The following is a 16944-nucleotide window of genomic DNA, read 5'->3' on the forward strand; positions in this document are numbered from 1 at the left end:
GGTGGCGGGGATTAGGCTCAGGGCCTGTGCTGCCAGAGGGGGCCCAGGAGTGCAGAGTTTCAGGCCCAGGCCTCCAGCAGGTTTGCTGGGTCAGAGTGGGCAGGGGAGACACTGGCCATGTTCCCTTCTTATCTCCTGATCCCCTGAAGGTCTCTCCCCATTCCCACTGATTCCCTCACTGTGAGTTGGCCCCTCCAAGCATGGTAATGCCTCCCCTCCCCCAGCTGCCCCTCAGGCATGCCTGTCCCATCCCGCCTCCACTTTTCCTCTCCTCCTCCTCACCCCCTCCACGTCCTACCTCATCACATAGGGGTTCCTCCCTTCCCCTTAGGTGTCCAAAGTCCCCCACCAGCGCCTCCTAGGTGGCCTAGTTATGAGGAGACACGAACTCTGCGTCCTCCTACTCCTCCATCTTATCCATCCTATGCCTTTTTATTGAAGAATGTAATCCATTTTTATTTAGAGTAATTATTGATAGGTAATGACTTACTAATACCATCTCTTTTTTTAAGACTCTTTGGTAGTTTCCTAATTCCTTTCTTCCTCTCTGACTGCCTTCCTTTGTGAATTAATGATTTTTATAGTGGTATGCTTTTAATAAACTTCTCTTTACCTTTTGTGAACCTAGTGTGGTTTCTTGCTTTGTGTTTACCATGAGACTGAAATAAAACATCTTACAGAGTCAGCGGTCTATTTTATACTGATGAAACATGAGCATCAACCACATACAAAAACTCTTTCCTTTTACCCTCCACCCTTTTATATATATATATATTTAAAATATATTTATTTATTTGGCTGCACCGGCTCTTAGTGGTGGCATGTGGGATCTTAAGTTTCAGTGTGCGGACTTCTTGCGGCCTGCATGTGGGATCCAGTTCCCTGACCAGGAATCGAACCCGGGCCCCCTATATTGGGAGCACAGAGCCTTACCCACTGGACCACCAGGGAAGTCCCACCCTTTTATATTTTTGATGTCATGATTTGCCTCTTTTTATAGTGGGTACTTATTAGCCAATAGTTGTTGCTATCATTATTTTTATATTCTTGTCCTTTAACTTTAATATGTTAAGTGTTTAACATTCCATATCAAAGTACTATAGTATTCTGAATGTGACTGTATACATAAATTTACCAGTGTATTGTGTATTTTCATGTTATTAATTAGCATTGTTTTACTTTACCTTGAATAACTCCTTTCAGTGTTTCTAGTAAGACAGGACTACTGGTGTTCAATTCCCTCAGTATTTGTTGGTCTGGGGAAGTCTTTATCTTCCATTCATTTCCAAATGACATTTTGCAAATAAAGTATCCTTGGTTGGCAATTTTCTCTTTCAGCACTTGGCTTTCTCCTGGCCCACTAGGTTTCTGCTGGGAAATCTACTTAGAGCCATATGAGGGTTCTGTTGTAAGTTCCAAGGTCTCTTTCTCATGATACCTTTAAGACTTCTCTTTTTTCTTTGATTTTTTCTGTTTTATTATAACATGTGTTGTAGAGGACCTTTTTATGTTGAATTTTATTTGGTCACCTAAAAATGTCATGAACTTAGATATTCAAATCTCACCCTTGATTTGGGAAGTTTTCAGCCATTATTTCTTTAAATAAGCTTTCTGCCCCCATCTCCACCTTTTCTCCTCTGGAACTTCAATAATTCACAGATTGGTTCTGTTGATGACATACCATATATCATGTAGCCTTTCTTAATTCTTTTTCATGCTTTTTTTCTTTGTTCTCCTCTGACTGGATAACTTCATTATATCTGTCATCTATCTTACAGATTCCTTCTTCTGCTTGTTTCATTCTGTTGTTGATGCTACTCTATTGCATTTTCATTTCATCATTGGAATTTTCAGCACCAGAATTTCTCTTTGGTTCTTTTTTTGGATTTCTATCTTTTTGGTAAACTGCTCATTTTGTTCATGTATTGTTTTCCTGATGTTTTTCAGTTGTCTTCCTGTATTTTCTGGTAGCACATTGAGTTATTTAAAACAGCTATTTTGAATTCTCCATTGGGTAAATCACAGATCTCCAATCTTTGAGTTTGAATACTGAAGATTGTTGTGATACTTTGTTGATGCCATATTACTTGATTTCATGTTCCTTGAAGTTTAGTGTTGTTGTGTTTGCTTTGGAAGTACCAGTCTCCTTTGGGGGTGAGAAAACTTCCTTCAGCCCTGCTACAGACTTTTAGACTATCTCAGATCTTCTATGGGAACACCAGCTCACACTTCTTCTCCCTCTAGTGGCAGAACTTCTGTGCTTGTGTGCCTTGTCTAGATCCTACAATGCACCAGGATGGGTGCTGACAGCCTGTCTTTTGTTTCCCCAAAGATGGCACTACATCTTAATCTTGTATTCTCTCCCTGGCCCACAGATTTGAGCCAAATTTCTGTGTGTGCTCACTAGCTGTCTATCAAAGCTTGCTTTTACCTCCAATGTCAGTTGTGCCCACAGGGACTGGCCACAAGATGGGAGGGTGTGTGAGTGAGGCAGACAGAGCCCTGAAGGGGCCAGTGGGCCAGTTGAGTGAATAAGAAGGTGAGGCATTCCCAGCAGCTTTTGAGTGAGTTCTTCGATGGAGTTTGCAAGGCAGTTAGTAGGATCAGCCTCCCTTTAATGCTCTGTAAGTGTCCTGTCTTCTGCTTTCATAGCCTCTTCCTGACTCCCAGACATATAGCTCATTATTAGTACTCTGGACGGAATGAAAGAGAAATGAGCCTTTTGGCAGATCCCATACAGATGAGGAAGCTGCAAAATCATACACACACTCCCCCTTTCCCCTGTGGGAGAAATCAGGGGCCCAGGAAGTTTTCTATTAGCCTTAAGCTGTGCCTCCTTTGGGGGAGGGGTGATGAAGGTAAAGTTGAGCTGTTCCTCTTACCCAGTCCAATGAATCCAAACATATATTTTTTTCTCTAGTGTGTGCTGCAGCTCCTCCTGTGAAAACCTGGACTTTCACATAAGTACTCTCCTCCATGTGTGACTGTTTAAGGTAGTGTTTCCAGTGACTACTGGACTGAGGCTGAGAGAGGATAGAGCTGGTTCATGGGCCACTGCAGACACCACAGTCAGGACAGAGATCTCTCTGCCTTTTATTTCATGCGTATGTGGGTGAGACACCTCCTGGGTCCCTTGGCATATTGTGTTGAGTCCCACACCTCCCTCAAAGACAGGTTTGTTTGTGGATGGATGTCAAATTTCTGTTGTCAGTTCAGGAACAAAAACAATGAATGTCTTGTGCCACCATGATCCCATGTTTTCTGGTAAGGGTTTAAAGTCTATTTTGTCTAACACAAATATCACTAACCCTGCTTCCTTTTGGTTACCATTTTCATGGAATATCATTTTTCATCCTTATATTTTCAGCCTGTGTTTTTCCTTAAAGTTAAAGTTAGTTTCTTATAGAAAACATAAAGGTGGATCTTGTATTTTTATCCATGCATCCAGTTTATGTCTTTTAGTGTTGCATTTAATATATTTACATTTAAAGTATTTTTGTTGATAATTTTTTTTTTTTTTTTTTTTTGTGGTACGCGGGCCTCTCACTGTTGTGGCCTCTCCCATTGCGGAGCACAGGCTCAGCAGCCATGGTTCATGGGCCCAGCCGCTCCGCGGCACGTGGGATCTTCCCGGACTGGGGCACGAACCCATGTCCCCTGCATTGGCAGGCGGACTCTCAACCACTGCGCCACCAGGGAAGCCCAATAATTTTTTACTTTTATCATTTTATTACTTATTTTCTGTTTGTCTTGTAGTTCTTTTGTCTCTCTTTTGCTTTCTTGCTATCTTCCTTTGTTTCATTGGGTTTGTTTCCTTATTTGTTTGTTTGTCAGTTTAAGTAGGCTTTGATTCCTTTCTCTTTTCCTTGATGTAATGTATAGGTATACTCTTGTTGGAGCTTACATAAAATATCTAATTTTTACAGTTGTAAACTTTTATCGCTCTCCCCTTCCATGTTAAGTTGTTGACACCACAATTTACATCCAATTTTGTTTGCAACCATTTATATAATTTGTTATATTTATTCATTATACTTTTGCCTTTTAACTTTTATACTAGCATTAAAAGTGATTTGGGGGGCAGTGTCAAGGTGGTGTTGTGTGGAGACATGGAGTTAGCATCTCCCCACCACTAGGGTGCCTGCTGGCTGCTGGTGGGGGACTCTGACCCCCCCAGGAGACAGGAGGAACCCCCAATTGAACGTTTAGGATGTGGGGGGATGGAAGGGGGAGGAGAAGTTGAGGCCAGACAGGATTGGCACTCCAGAGGTCAGGGAGATCAGGAGAGGCAAGTGGGAGGGACACTTGGGAGGAGCAGGAGAGGAGCAGAGGGCAATGACCCCACCCACTCGAACCCAGGAAGCCTGCTGGGCTCCCAGGTGAGGTCCCCTGCCCCCTGAGACCAGGGATGGGGGGCACGCCTGTGCCCCTTCTGTTCCTTGAGCCTAAGCACCACCCCCCACAGCTCCCAGGGCCTTTTCTAGCCCTGTGGGTCCTAAGCATAGGCCCTGCCCACCACCCAAACTTCGCCCTTGCTTAGGCCCCACCCTCCACAGCCAAGGCTTCCCTCCTCCTTTTTTTTTCCTCTCTCTTTTTTTTTTCTTCTTTTCCCTCCTCCGCTTTTGTACTATTGTGGTACTGATGTACCTCCCGGTTGTTGATTCATCTGTATTTTTATTTTTATATTCTTTCTAATATATCTGTTAGTTTCCTAGTCTAATTTTATTTTTTACTTTGTTAATGTTCTCTTTTTATTTACCACCCCACGTGGCTTGGGGGATCTTGGATGCCCCATGAGGCAGGGGTTGGGCAAATCTTCTTCCGTGGGAGCTCCAAGTCCAAACCATGGGACTAAAAGAGAACCTAAGACCGCAGGGAATATTCATCAGAGTGAGGTCTCAGGGAGGTCCTCATCTCAGCATCAAGACCCAGGTCTACCCAACATCCTATAAACTCCAGTACTGGAAGCCTCAGGCCAAACAACAGTAAGATAGGAACACAGTCCCACTCATTAAAAAAATTAAAAAAACAGACAGCAAAAAAATATGTCACAGATGAAGGAGCAAGGTAAAAAAGTACAAGACCAAATAAATGAAGAGGAAATAGGCAATCTACCTGAAAAATAATACAGAGTAACGATAGTAAAGATGATCTAGAATCTCGGAAATAGAATGGAGGCACAGATTGAGACGATACAAGAAATGTTTAACAAAGATCTAGAAGAACTAAAGAACAAACAAAAAGAGATGAACAACACAAACACTGAAATGAAAAATACACAAGAAGGAATCAGTAACAAAACAAATGAGGCAGAAGAAGAAATAAATGAGCTGAAAGACAAAATGGTGCAAATAACTGCTGAGGAGCAGAATAAAGAAAAAAGAATGAAAACAATGAAGACAATCTCAGAGACCTCTGGGACAACGCTAAACATACCACATTCGAATTATAGGAGTCCCAGAAGAGGAATAGAAAAAGAAAGGGTCTGAGAAAATATTTGAAGAGATTATAGTGGAAAACTTCCCTAACATGGGAAAGAAAATAGTCACTCAATCCCAGGAAGCACAGAGAGTCCCATACAGGATAAACCCATGGAGAAACACACTAAGACATATATTAATCAAAGTATCAAAAATTAAATTCAAAGAAAAACACTAAAAGCAGAAAGGGAAAAGCAACAAATAACGTTCAAGGGAATCCCCATAAGGGTATCAGCTGATTTTTCAGCAGAAACTCTACAGGCCACAAGGGATTGGCAGGATATACTTAAAGTGATGAAAGAGAAAAACCTACAACCAAGATTACTCTACCTGCAAAGATCTCATTCAGATTCGATGGAGAAATCAAAAGCTTTTTCTGACAAGCAAAAGCTAAGAAAATTCAGCACCACCAAACCAGCTTTACAACAAATGCTAAAGAAACTTCTCTAGGTGGGAAACACAAGTGAAGAAAAAGACCCACAAAAACAAACCCAAAATAATTGAGAAAATGGTAATAGGAGCATACATATCAATAATAACCTTGAATGTAAATGGGTTAAGTGCCCCAATCAAAAGACACAGACTGGCTGAATGGATACAAAAACAAGACTCATATATATGCTGTCTACAAGAGACCCACTTCAGACCTAGGGACACATACAGACTGAAAGTGAATGGATGGAAAAAGATATTCCATGAAAATGGAAATCAGAAGAAAGCTGGAGTAGCGTTACTTGTATCAAATAAAATAGACTTTAAAATAAAGCCTATTATAAGAGATAAGGAGGGACACTGCATAATGATCAAAGGATCAATCCAAGAAGAAGATATAACAGTTATAAATGTTTATGCACTCAACATAGGAGCACTTCAATACATAAGGCAAATGTTAACAACATAAAAAGAGAAATTGACAGTAACAAAATAATAGTAGGGGACTTTAACACCCCACTTACACCGATGGACAGATCATCCAGACAGAAAATAAATAAGGAAACACAAGCTTTAAATGACACAATAGGCCAGATAGATTTAATTAATATTTATAGAACATTCCACCCAAAAGTGGCAGAATACACTTTCTTCTCAAGTGCACACGGAACATTCTCCAGGATAGATCACATCTGGGGTCACAAATCAAGCCCTGGAAAATTTAAGAAAATTGAAATTGTATCAAGCATCTTTTCTCACCACAACGCTATAGGATTGGAAATCAATTACAGGAAAAAAATGGTAAAAAACACAAATACATGGAGGCTAAACAGTGCACTACTAAATAACCAAGAGATCACTGAAGAAATCAAAAAATACCTAGAAACAAATGACAACAAAAACATGATGACCCAAAACCTATGGGACACAGCAAAAGCCATCTAAGAGGGAGGAAAGTTTATAGCAATTCAGTCTCACCTCAAGAAACAAGAAAAATCTCAAGTAAACAATCTAACCCTACACTTAAAACAACTAGAGAAAGAAGAACAAAGAAAACCCAAACTCAGTAGAAGGAAAGAAATAAAGATCAGAGCAGAAATAAATGAAATAGAAACAAAGAAAACAATAGCAAAGATCAATAAAACTAAAAGCTTGTTCTTTGAGAAGATAAACAAAATTGATAAACCTTTAGCCAAACTTATCAAGAAAAAAAGGGAGAAGACTCAAATCAATAAAATTAGAAATGAAAGAGGAGAAATCAAAACTGACACTACAGAAATACAAAGGATTATAAGAGACTACTACAAACAACTATATGCCGATAAAATGGACAAACACGAAGAAATGGACAAATTCTTAGAAAGATACAACCTTCCAAGACTGAACCAGGAAGAAATAGAAAATATAAACAGAACAATCACAAATAATGGAATTGAAATTGTAATTAAAAATCTTCCAACAAACAAAAGTCCAGGGCAGTTGGCTTCATGGGAAAATTCTATCAAACTTTTAGGGAAGAGCTAACACCCATCCTTCTCAAATGCTCCCAAAAAGTTGCAGAGAAAGATACACACCCAAGCTCATTCTGTGAAGTCACCATCGCCCTGATACCAAAACCAGCCAAAGATATCACAGAGAAAGAAAGTTACAGGCCAATATCACTGATGAACATAGATGCAAAAATCCTCAACAGAATACTAGCAAACAGAATCCAGCAGCACATTTAAAGGATCATACACCATGATCAAGTGGGATTTATCCCAGGGATGAAAGTATTCTTCAATATACGCAGATCAAGCAGTGTGATACACCACATTCACAAATTAAGGAATAAAAACCATTTGATCATCTCAATAGATGCAGAAAACTCTTTTGACAAAATTCAACAGCAATTTATGATAAAAACTCTCCAGAAAATGGGCATAGAAGGAACTTACTTCAATATAATAAAGGCCATATATGACAAACCCACAGCAAGCATCATAATTATGAAAAACTGAAAGCATTTCCACTAAGATCAGGAGCAAGACAAGGATGTTCACTCTTGCCACTCTTCTTCAACATAGTTTTGGAAGTCCTAGCCATGGCAATCAGAGAAGAAAAAGAAATAAAAGGAATATACATTGGAAAAGAAGAAGTAAAACTGTCAGTTTTCACAAATGACATGATACTATACATAGAAAATCCTAAAGATGACACCAGAAAACTACTAGAACTAATAAAGGAATTTGGTAAACTTGCAGGATACAAAATTAATGCACAGAAATCTCTGGCATTCCTATACACCAACAATGAAAAATCTGAAAGAGAAGTTAAGGAAACACTCCCATTTACCATTGCAACAAAAAGAATAAAATATCTAGGAATAAACCTGCCTAAGGAGGCAAAAGACTTGTACTCAGAAAACTATAAAACACTAGTGAAAGAAATCAAAGATGACATAAACAGATGGAGAAATATATCATGTTCTTGGATTGGAAGAATCAGTATTGTGATAATGACTACATTACCCAAAGCAATCTACAGATTCAATGCAATCCCTATCAAACTACCAATGGCATTCTTCACAGAATTAGAACAAAACATTTTACAATTTGTAGGGAAACACAAAAGACCCCAAATAGCCAAAACAATCTTGAGAAAGAAAAACGGAGTTGGAGGAATCAGGCTCCCCGACTTCAAACTATACCACAAAGCTACAGTAATCAAGACAGTATGGTACTGGCATAAAAACAGAAATATAGATCAATGCCACAGCACAGAATGCCCAGAGATAAACCCACACACATATGGGCAACTAAGTTATGACAAAGGAGGCAAGAACATTCAATAGAGAAAAGACAGCCTCTTTAATAAATGGTGCTGGGAAAACGGTACAGCTACATGTAAAAGAATGAAATTAGAACACACCTTAGCACCATACACAAAAATAAACTCGAAATGGATTAAAGACTTAAATGTAAGACCAGACACTATAAACTCTTAGAGGAAAAACACTCTTTGATATAAACCACAGCAAGATCTTTTTTCACCCACCTATTAGAGTAACAGAAATAAAAACAAAAATAAACAAATGGTACATAATTAAACTTAAAAGCTTTTGCACAGCAAAGGAAACCATAAACAAGACAAAAAGACAACCCTCAGAATGGGAGAAAATATTTGCAAAGAAACAACAGAGAAAGGATTAATCTCCAAAATATACAAACAGCTCATGGAGCTCAATATCAAAAAAACAAAAAATCCAGTTAAAAAATGAGCAGAAGACCTAAATAGACATTTCAACAAAGAAAACATACAGATGGCCAAGAGGCACATGAAAAGATGCTCAACATCACTAATTATTAGAGAAATGCAAATCAAAACTGCAATGAGGTATCACCTCACACCAGTCAGAATGGCCATTATCAAAAAGTCTAGAAACAATAAATGCTGGAAAGGGTGTGGTGAAAAGGGAACCCTCTTGCACTGTTGGTGGGAATGTAAATTGATACAACCACTATGGAAAATAGTAAGGAGGTTCCTTCAAAAACTAAAAATAGAACTACCATATGACCCAGCAATCCCACTACTAGGCATATACCCTGAGAAAACCATAATTCTAAAAGAGACATGTACCACACAATGTTCATTGCAACACTATTTACAATAGCCAGGAGATGGAAGCAGCCTAAGTGTCCATCGACAGATGAATGGAGAAAGAAGATGTGGCACATATATGCAATGGAACATTACTCAACCAAAAAATAAACGAAATTGAGTTATTTGTAGTGAGGTGGATGGACCTAGAGTCTGTCATACAGAGTGAAGTAAGTCAGAAAGAGGAAAACAAATACCGTATGCTAACACATATATATGGAATCTATATTTAAAAAAAAGGGTACTGATGAACCTAGTTGCAGGGCAGGAATAAAGATGTAGACATAGAGAATGGACTTTGAGGACACAGGGTGGGAGGGGGAGCTAGGCCAAAGTAAGGGTAGCATCGACATATATACACTACCAAATGTAAAATAGCTAGTGGGAAGCAGCAGCATAGCACAGGGAGATCAGCTCGGTGCTTTGCAGTGACCTAGAGGGGTGGGATAGGGATGGTGGGAGGGAGGCTCAGGAGGGAGGGGATATGGGGTCATATGTATGCATATGGCTGATTCACTTTGTTGTACAACAGAAACTAACACAGTATTGTGAAGCAATTATACTCCAATAAAGACCTATTTTTAAAAAAACTTATTTACTCATCACTGTATTCTGTATTTGTCTCTATATTTACCATTACCAGTGAGTGTCATACTTTCTTATGCTATTGTGCTGGTGTTTAGCACCCTTCTTTTTCGACTTGAAGAACTGCCTTTAACATTTCTTGGTATGCACATCTAGTGGCGATAAACTCCCTAAACATTTGTGTGTCTGGTCATATTTGTACCTCCCCTTTATTTGTGATGGTCCAATTTGCTGGTATAGTATTCTTAGCAGTTTTTTCTTTTAGCACTTTGAGTGTATCATTCCACTCCCTTCTGGCCTTCAGCGTTTCTGCTGTAAAGTCACCTGGTGGTTTTACGGTTCCCTTCTTTGTGATGTTTCCTATTGCTGATTCAATATTTTACTTTGTCTTTGACTCTAGACAATCTGATTATGTGTATCAGTCGGGGGGGGGGGTTGTATTTTTTTGCAGCTCATCTCACTTCATTCGGGCTTAGTGGATCTGAATGTCTGTTTCCTTTCCCAGATTTAGTGCATTTTCAGTTGTTTTAATATGTTTGATTCAGTTTTCTGCCCCTTTCCCTCTCTATTGTCCTTCTCAGTCTTCTGTAACATATATAGTGATCATTTTGGCAGTGTCCCATAAGTGCCGTAACCTATGATCACTTTTTTACTGTTTTTTTCTTTTTGCTCTTCTGAGTCAATTACTTTTAGTGACCTCTGCGTCCACTGATCCTTTTTTCTGCTTGTTCTAGTCCGTTGTTGAACCCCTTTATTTAATTTTTCAGTTTATTTATCACATTTTCCAGTTCTACCATTTCTCTTTTGGTAATTTTTATATTTTCTATCTCTCTGTTGAAATTCTTACTTTGTACATGTATTGCTCTCCTGTCCTTGGTAAGCATGTTTATGATGGCTATTTTGTGGGTTTGGGGGTTTCTGTTTGTTTGTTTTGGGGGTTTTTTGCCATTGAAAAATGTATTTTATTTCTAAATATTCCCTAGTAATAAACCCACAAGCTTTAGTTACAAGAGGGCGAACATCAGAAGCAAGGGAAGAAGCTGAGTACTTAGGCTTGGACATGGGAGCTGCCCGTGACACTCACCTGGGACATATGTCAGGCCCAAACCACCTCTGCTTTACTCTTTTGTCAAATTTTTTGCTCTCTGACTGCTATTTTGAATCTCTGTTGGGGAAATCACAGGTGATTTACATTTAGTTAGTGTTGGTTTATAGATACTTATCTTGTTCTTCTGACTGGAACGTATTTCTCTATTATTATTTTTCTCGAATCTCTGTGTTGATATCTGTGCATTAGATGAAACACCCACACCTCCTAGTCTTCACAGACTGGACTCATAAGTAGAAAGCCTTCATCAGTCAGCCTGGCCAGAGATTCTGGATGCCTCTCTAACCTCTATGCTCATCCAAACTGCTGTCTTTGTACCTAGCATCTTCCAGGGGTCTGGAGTATACCACTTCCCATCTATGTCCTGAGACAGGTGACCTAGAAGCCAGAAAAGCTGCTGAAGCTGGGAGCTGGACTTTATCCCCTCACTCACTCTGCACTGAGCTGGGGAGAAGGGCTGTGGAAATGCCTGCATGCTCCTTCAAACCCTGTGCTCTTCCAAACCATGCTTTTGCTCTCTGTAGTCCCCAGGCATCAACAAATTCTGGACTTCATCAGCTCTCAGAGAGAGGTTAGTTAGGAGCCAGTTCCTTAGGCAGCAGCCAGAAAAGACGAGGGTCTAGGGCTTCCCTGGTGGCGCAGTGGTTGAGAGTCTGCCTGCCGATGCAGGGGACACGGGTTCGTGCCCTGGTCTGGGAGGATCCCACATGCCGCGGAGCGGCTGGGCCCGTGAGCCATGGCCGCTGAGCCTGTGCATCCGGAGCCTGTGCTCCGCAATGGGAGAGGCCACAACAGTGAGAGGCCTGCATACCACAAAAAAAAAAAAAAAAAAAGGATGAGGGTCTAGATGTGTAGTCTAACTCCTTCCATGGAGAAACTGGGAGCTGCTCCCTTTGCACTAAGGTAGGGGATGACCTGTGAGCAGTGCTAGCACAGCCATTCCACTTTGTCCTCAGTAGTCCCAGGAGACTGGAAATGCTGGGCCCTCCCAGAGGCAGGTGAGTTAGAAGCCAGACCCTGGACTAGCAGTTGGAAAACTGGAGCCCTAGATTGTGGTTCAAACTCTTTGCTCCTCCAGGAGAAGCTGGGAGTTGAGGGTTCCCTCCCAATTATATGGTGCTGTGCCTAGGTGGGATTTATTGTGAGAGTGTGTCTCAGTTTTTCCTAACAGTTAGGATTTTAGCATTTTCTCACTTGCCTTGAACGCAGGAGCCTCTCAACCAGTGTTTTGAATAAGGGGAGCTGATACGTGCATAGCTGTTAATTCAGTGTGTCTGTGGGGAGAGGTCGAGGCATCCTATTCCACCATCTTACTAATGTCACTCTATTCTTTCAAATTTATATATGTTGTGTTTGTTTGCTTTTCTTTTTATAGTTTTTAAGTAAAAAGAATTATTGATTTTCAATCATTGTTTTCTATTACAGATTTTCAATCTTTATTATTTTCTATTATTGCTATTTAATGTTAAAATTCCCCTCTCAGCACACTTTCGTGTCATTTCATAAATCTCATAAAATTTTACTTATCATGTTTTTATTTTCATTCAATTCAAAATATTCAAAGTTTTCTCTTTTGATTTCTTCTTTATCCACGAGTTATTTAATAAATGAAGCTGAGCTCTGTGAAGAGACCTAGTAAGTGACAGAAATGTACTTTACTATTTCAAGTTTAGTTATACATAGTTTGACGAAGCATCATTTAGTCCTTTGTAGACTGAATACATGTGTTGATCATTGTCATCTCCATTGAACTCCATATATTGACATGGCTTTAAGCACCCAGTTTTGATGACAAACATTTCAAATTCTCAGATACAAAGGCTATGGTAACTGTGGTGGAAGATTCCGAGATCATCACCTGATCTGAGATACCCCAATTTGTTAACTGTGTTCTGGGTTGCTTAAGAGATCCAGACTAAGCAATGTTTTGAACAAGTCCCAGGAAAGGAAACCCATTGTTAATAGAGTTCTGACATGCTGTAGGATTCCAGATCCATTAGACAAACAGATTTCTAATAATTTCCTAGTAAGGATTCTGAGTACTTTAAATCTTGCTTTGTTCTAAAAACATGAATAAAGTGTCTTGATTTAATATCTTTGGAAACTCGTAGATTTTTTTCTCTCACACAAGAACTTAAATGATTAGAATTTTTCTAGGTTTACATTTATAAATGACTCCCCATTTTTCTATAGTTATATTATTTGCATCCTTATAAAATGTTTATCAAATATATGCTTATCTTTTCTTTATGCTTTCTCCCTTTTAGAAACATGTTCAAAATCAGATATACAAATTAAGAACGGATTTTTTTCTGAAGCTGCCTTTACATATCCTTTAAATAAACAAACAAAGTATAAGTGTAAATCAGGATATGTAACAGCAGATGGTAATACATCAGGATTAATTACATGTCTGCAAAGTGGATGGTCAATGCAACCTGTATGCATTAGTAAGTAATTGATTATTTTGTATTCATTATCCTAATGATCACTCTAGAGAAGTTTTCTTTAACTTCATTCTTTTTACCCTTTTTTTTTTTTTGCTGGGGTGGGGTGGTATGAGGTGTTGATGTGGTCCCATGGCTGTATTTGAAAAGATAAATTTTAAAATGTGTATCATTTTTTACCTTTTATGATTAATTACTAGTAGGGTAGAATATCATTGCATCCTTCACTTCAAGGTTTTTTCACTTTAACACATCCCGTGATTATAAACTAATTTAGCTAGGAGACATACCTATATTCTGGTATAAACTTATTTATTTTAACCTGAATCCTTTATGCCGATTGCATCTGATTTTATTTTTTGAGACTTTTATGTCAGAATCTTTCCTCCTAAGCCTAAAGGTTATGTTTTTAAGTGAAGATATGAGTCCATAGTGCATAATCTTCAAATAATATAACTTGTAAAATTTATATGTTTGAAACTGTAGGGTAGATCCACTTGAGAAAAATTCTCTCTGTTAGGAAATCTTCATAAACATCTAGTAAGTGGAGACACAGAAACACTTCTAGATAGGACCAAATTCTGCTGTGCTGAGAGGTTTTTCTGTCCCACCACACAGATGTTTACGACGATTTTCTAAGGAAAATTTGCTGAGTTTATCTTATTCACCCCAAAGCTGCACAATGATATTTTTGAAGTGATATTTTACATAGTCACTTCAAGTGAAGTGGATATTTAAAATATCGCTTTCTACTGTTTACATTTTATTTATTTTTCTTTCCAATGTATATGCTTAATATGGGCACTAGCCAAAGAGAAAATGATAAAACTTGCCCCCATATCAAACTCACTTCGTACTAATATGCGACCAATTTTCCATTCTAACACTCTTTTCATGGAAGAGAAAACTTCTCTATTACTTTTGTTTTTACTAGTATAGTTTTGCTTTAATTTTTTAAAGTTTTAAGCTGGCTGGCTACATAACACATTATGAAATTTGAGATTAATTATTTAAACCTTTATTAACATCACTCTATTACAGTGTTAGTGAAAATTGATACTGTTCAATTTTACTTTCTTGTAAAGAAACATTTTACTTTCTTGTAAATTGTTATAAATAATAGAACTACTTATGCATTCAACCTTGATAAATATAAAAGAATACACAACCATTAGAAATATATTTGGGAAAGCAAAATCAGCATGTGACTTTAAATATTAGTGTGTTTTAAAGTAGAATTCTATAGAATGTTTAAAAATTTACTTACCTTGTTGAAAATTACTCTTTTTTTCAATTAATCGATTTTTCTCTGGCATATATGTCACAACTGCTAATAAGTTCAGCATATTAATTCAGAAAATGCTGTTACAAAAATAGTACAATACATCTGTAATGGCTTATTTTATTACTAGCCTGGGAAAAATGCATAAGTATAATTAAATTGAGAAAAATGTTCATAAAAGAAATATTTCAGAGACATTAAGTGTTGAGAAAAATGTTGTGTAGAAACATATTTTTTCAGGAATTCCCTGGCTATCCAGTGGTTAGGGCTCTGCACTCCCACTACAGGGGGCACAGTTTCGATCCCTGGTCAGGGAATTAAGATCCTGCAAGCCGTGTGTTGCAGACAAAAAAAAAAACAATAACAGAAACATATTTTTTTCATTTTGAGTAACTATTCCAGGACAGTGATCAATCACTGGTATTCTTGGATTATTTTTGCATCATAATTTATTAGCACATACTAATTGGTAAAGCCCCCTTTCCCCTTGAGATGAAACTTAATCAGATTGCCCACTAAATAATATTAGAAATGAAATATTTTTATTCCATTATCCCTTAGAATCCTGTGATATGCCAGTATTTGAGAATGCCAGAGCCAGAAGTGATGGCATATGGTTTAAGCTCAATGACAGCCTGGACTACGAATGCCTTGATGGGCATGAGAGCCGAGATGGACACACCACAGGCTCCATAGTGTGTGGTGAAAATGGCTGGTCTGATAGACCTGCATGTTATGGTAAGAACTCCTTTACAGCTGTTATTCTTTTCAAGATGAACATAATTAACAATAATCATCAAAAATGTTTTATTTTTACCAAATTTGACTGATCTAGAGTCATTATTAAGGCATGATGATTAAAATCAAGATGTCTCCTTCTGCTTTAATGTAAACTGGGTGGAGGGGAAATTTTGAAGTCCAAAGACTCACTCATTACCAAAGTGACAGTGTCTTACAACCTCTTCAACTGTTTTGCTCCTGAGTTTCTGCTCTATACCTCCTAGCTTGAGTATTAATTTCTGCAGGTACTGAGAGGAGCTCTTTATTTTCCCACCGTGACAAGTTCTGAGGACAGTGACATGAATCTCTTTTATGTTTGCCAATCAGCGGTCTTTTCTCCAGGGCTAGAAACAGGGCTTCAATCTCTGGCCAACTGAATGGATGTTGAATGTTCCAAGCCAAAGGAACAGTATATGCAAAGCTTTGGCAACAAAACAATATTTGGGAAATACCGAGGTTAATGGATTCTACTCAAGGTGTGGGAGAATTTTATGAGCTGAGGCTGGATAGGAGGCAAAGGAAAGATTATCCAGGTTACTTCAGGGCATGTTCACATTTGGATTAATTTTATGATTGATGAAAAGTCATAAGGAATTTTAAGGAAAGGAATGATATAATTTTATTTGGATTCTTGAAAGTTTTTTTTTTTTCAGGAAGCCATGTAGGGTGAGAAAGAGTGGGGATTAGATAAGGTTATGGCTGAAGAGATGCACAGCAGAGGGTAGATTTGAGATATATTTCGTTGGCAGAAAACACAGATAATGTCACTAAATGGTGGATGTCAAAAAGAGCAAAAAGTCAAGGGACTCGCGTGCTTGCTCTCCATTGCTTCATAAGCAAGCAGGTAAATGGAAATGACTTTGTCAGGTGCTACTGGCAGGAGAGAGAACACTTTGGGAAGAACACGGCAACTTTTGACTTGAACACATTGTGATTGGGCTGCCCATGGACCATAAGAATTGGATATATCCACTACAGAGTTGAATACATGGATCTAACCAGGAGACACACCTGTGAGATTATCACCCTATAAATAATGATATCACATTGGGAAAGAATGTAGAATGAAAACAGAAGAGAGATCAAGACTGAGCCCTGAAGCATTCCAGCATTTAGGTGTCAGACAAAGAGGAATAGATGGCAAAGTAGATAGGAAAAAGGAGAACCCAGAGAATTTAGGGGAAAAACTTA

At 38.5% G+C, this 16944-nt stretch overlaps 1 protein-coding gene across 2 annotated transcripts in view; it reads left to right on the forward strand.

Moving 5' to 3' along the window:
* The window catches only part of LOC101271984 (complement factor H), a 125022-nt gene that overhangs the window by 75223 nt on the left and 32855 nt on the right, over positions 1-16944 (forward strand). For both annotated transcript variants that reach the window (XM_049708179.1, XM_033415450.2), the window contains 2 exons: positions 13512-13694; positions 15535-15711. In XM_049708179.1, coding sequence (XP_049564136.1) covers positions 13512-13694; positions 15535-15711 — 360 coding nt within the window. The remainder of the gene's footprint in view (positions 1-13511; positions 13695-15534; positions 15712-16944) is intronic.

This window comes from Orcinus orca, chromosome 1, assembly GCF_937001465.1.
Source record: "Orcinus orca chromosome 1, mOrcOrc1.1, whole genome shotgun sequence".
In the NCBI taxonomy this organism is placed as follows: domain Eukaryota; kingdom Metazoa; phylum Chordata; class Mammalia; order Artiodactyla; family Delphinidae; genus Orcinus; species Orcinus orca.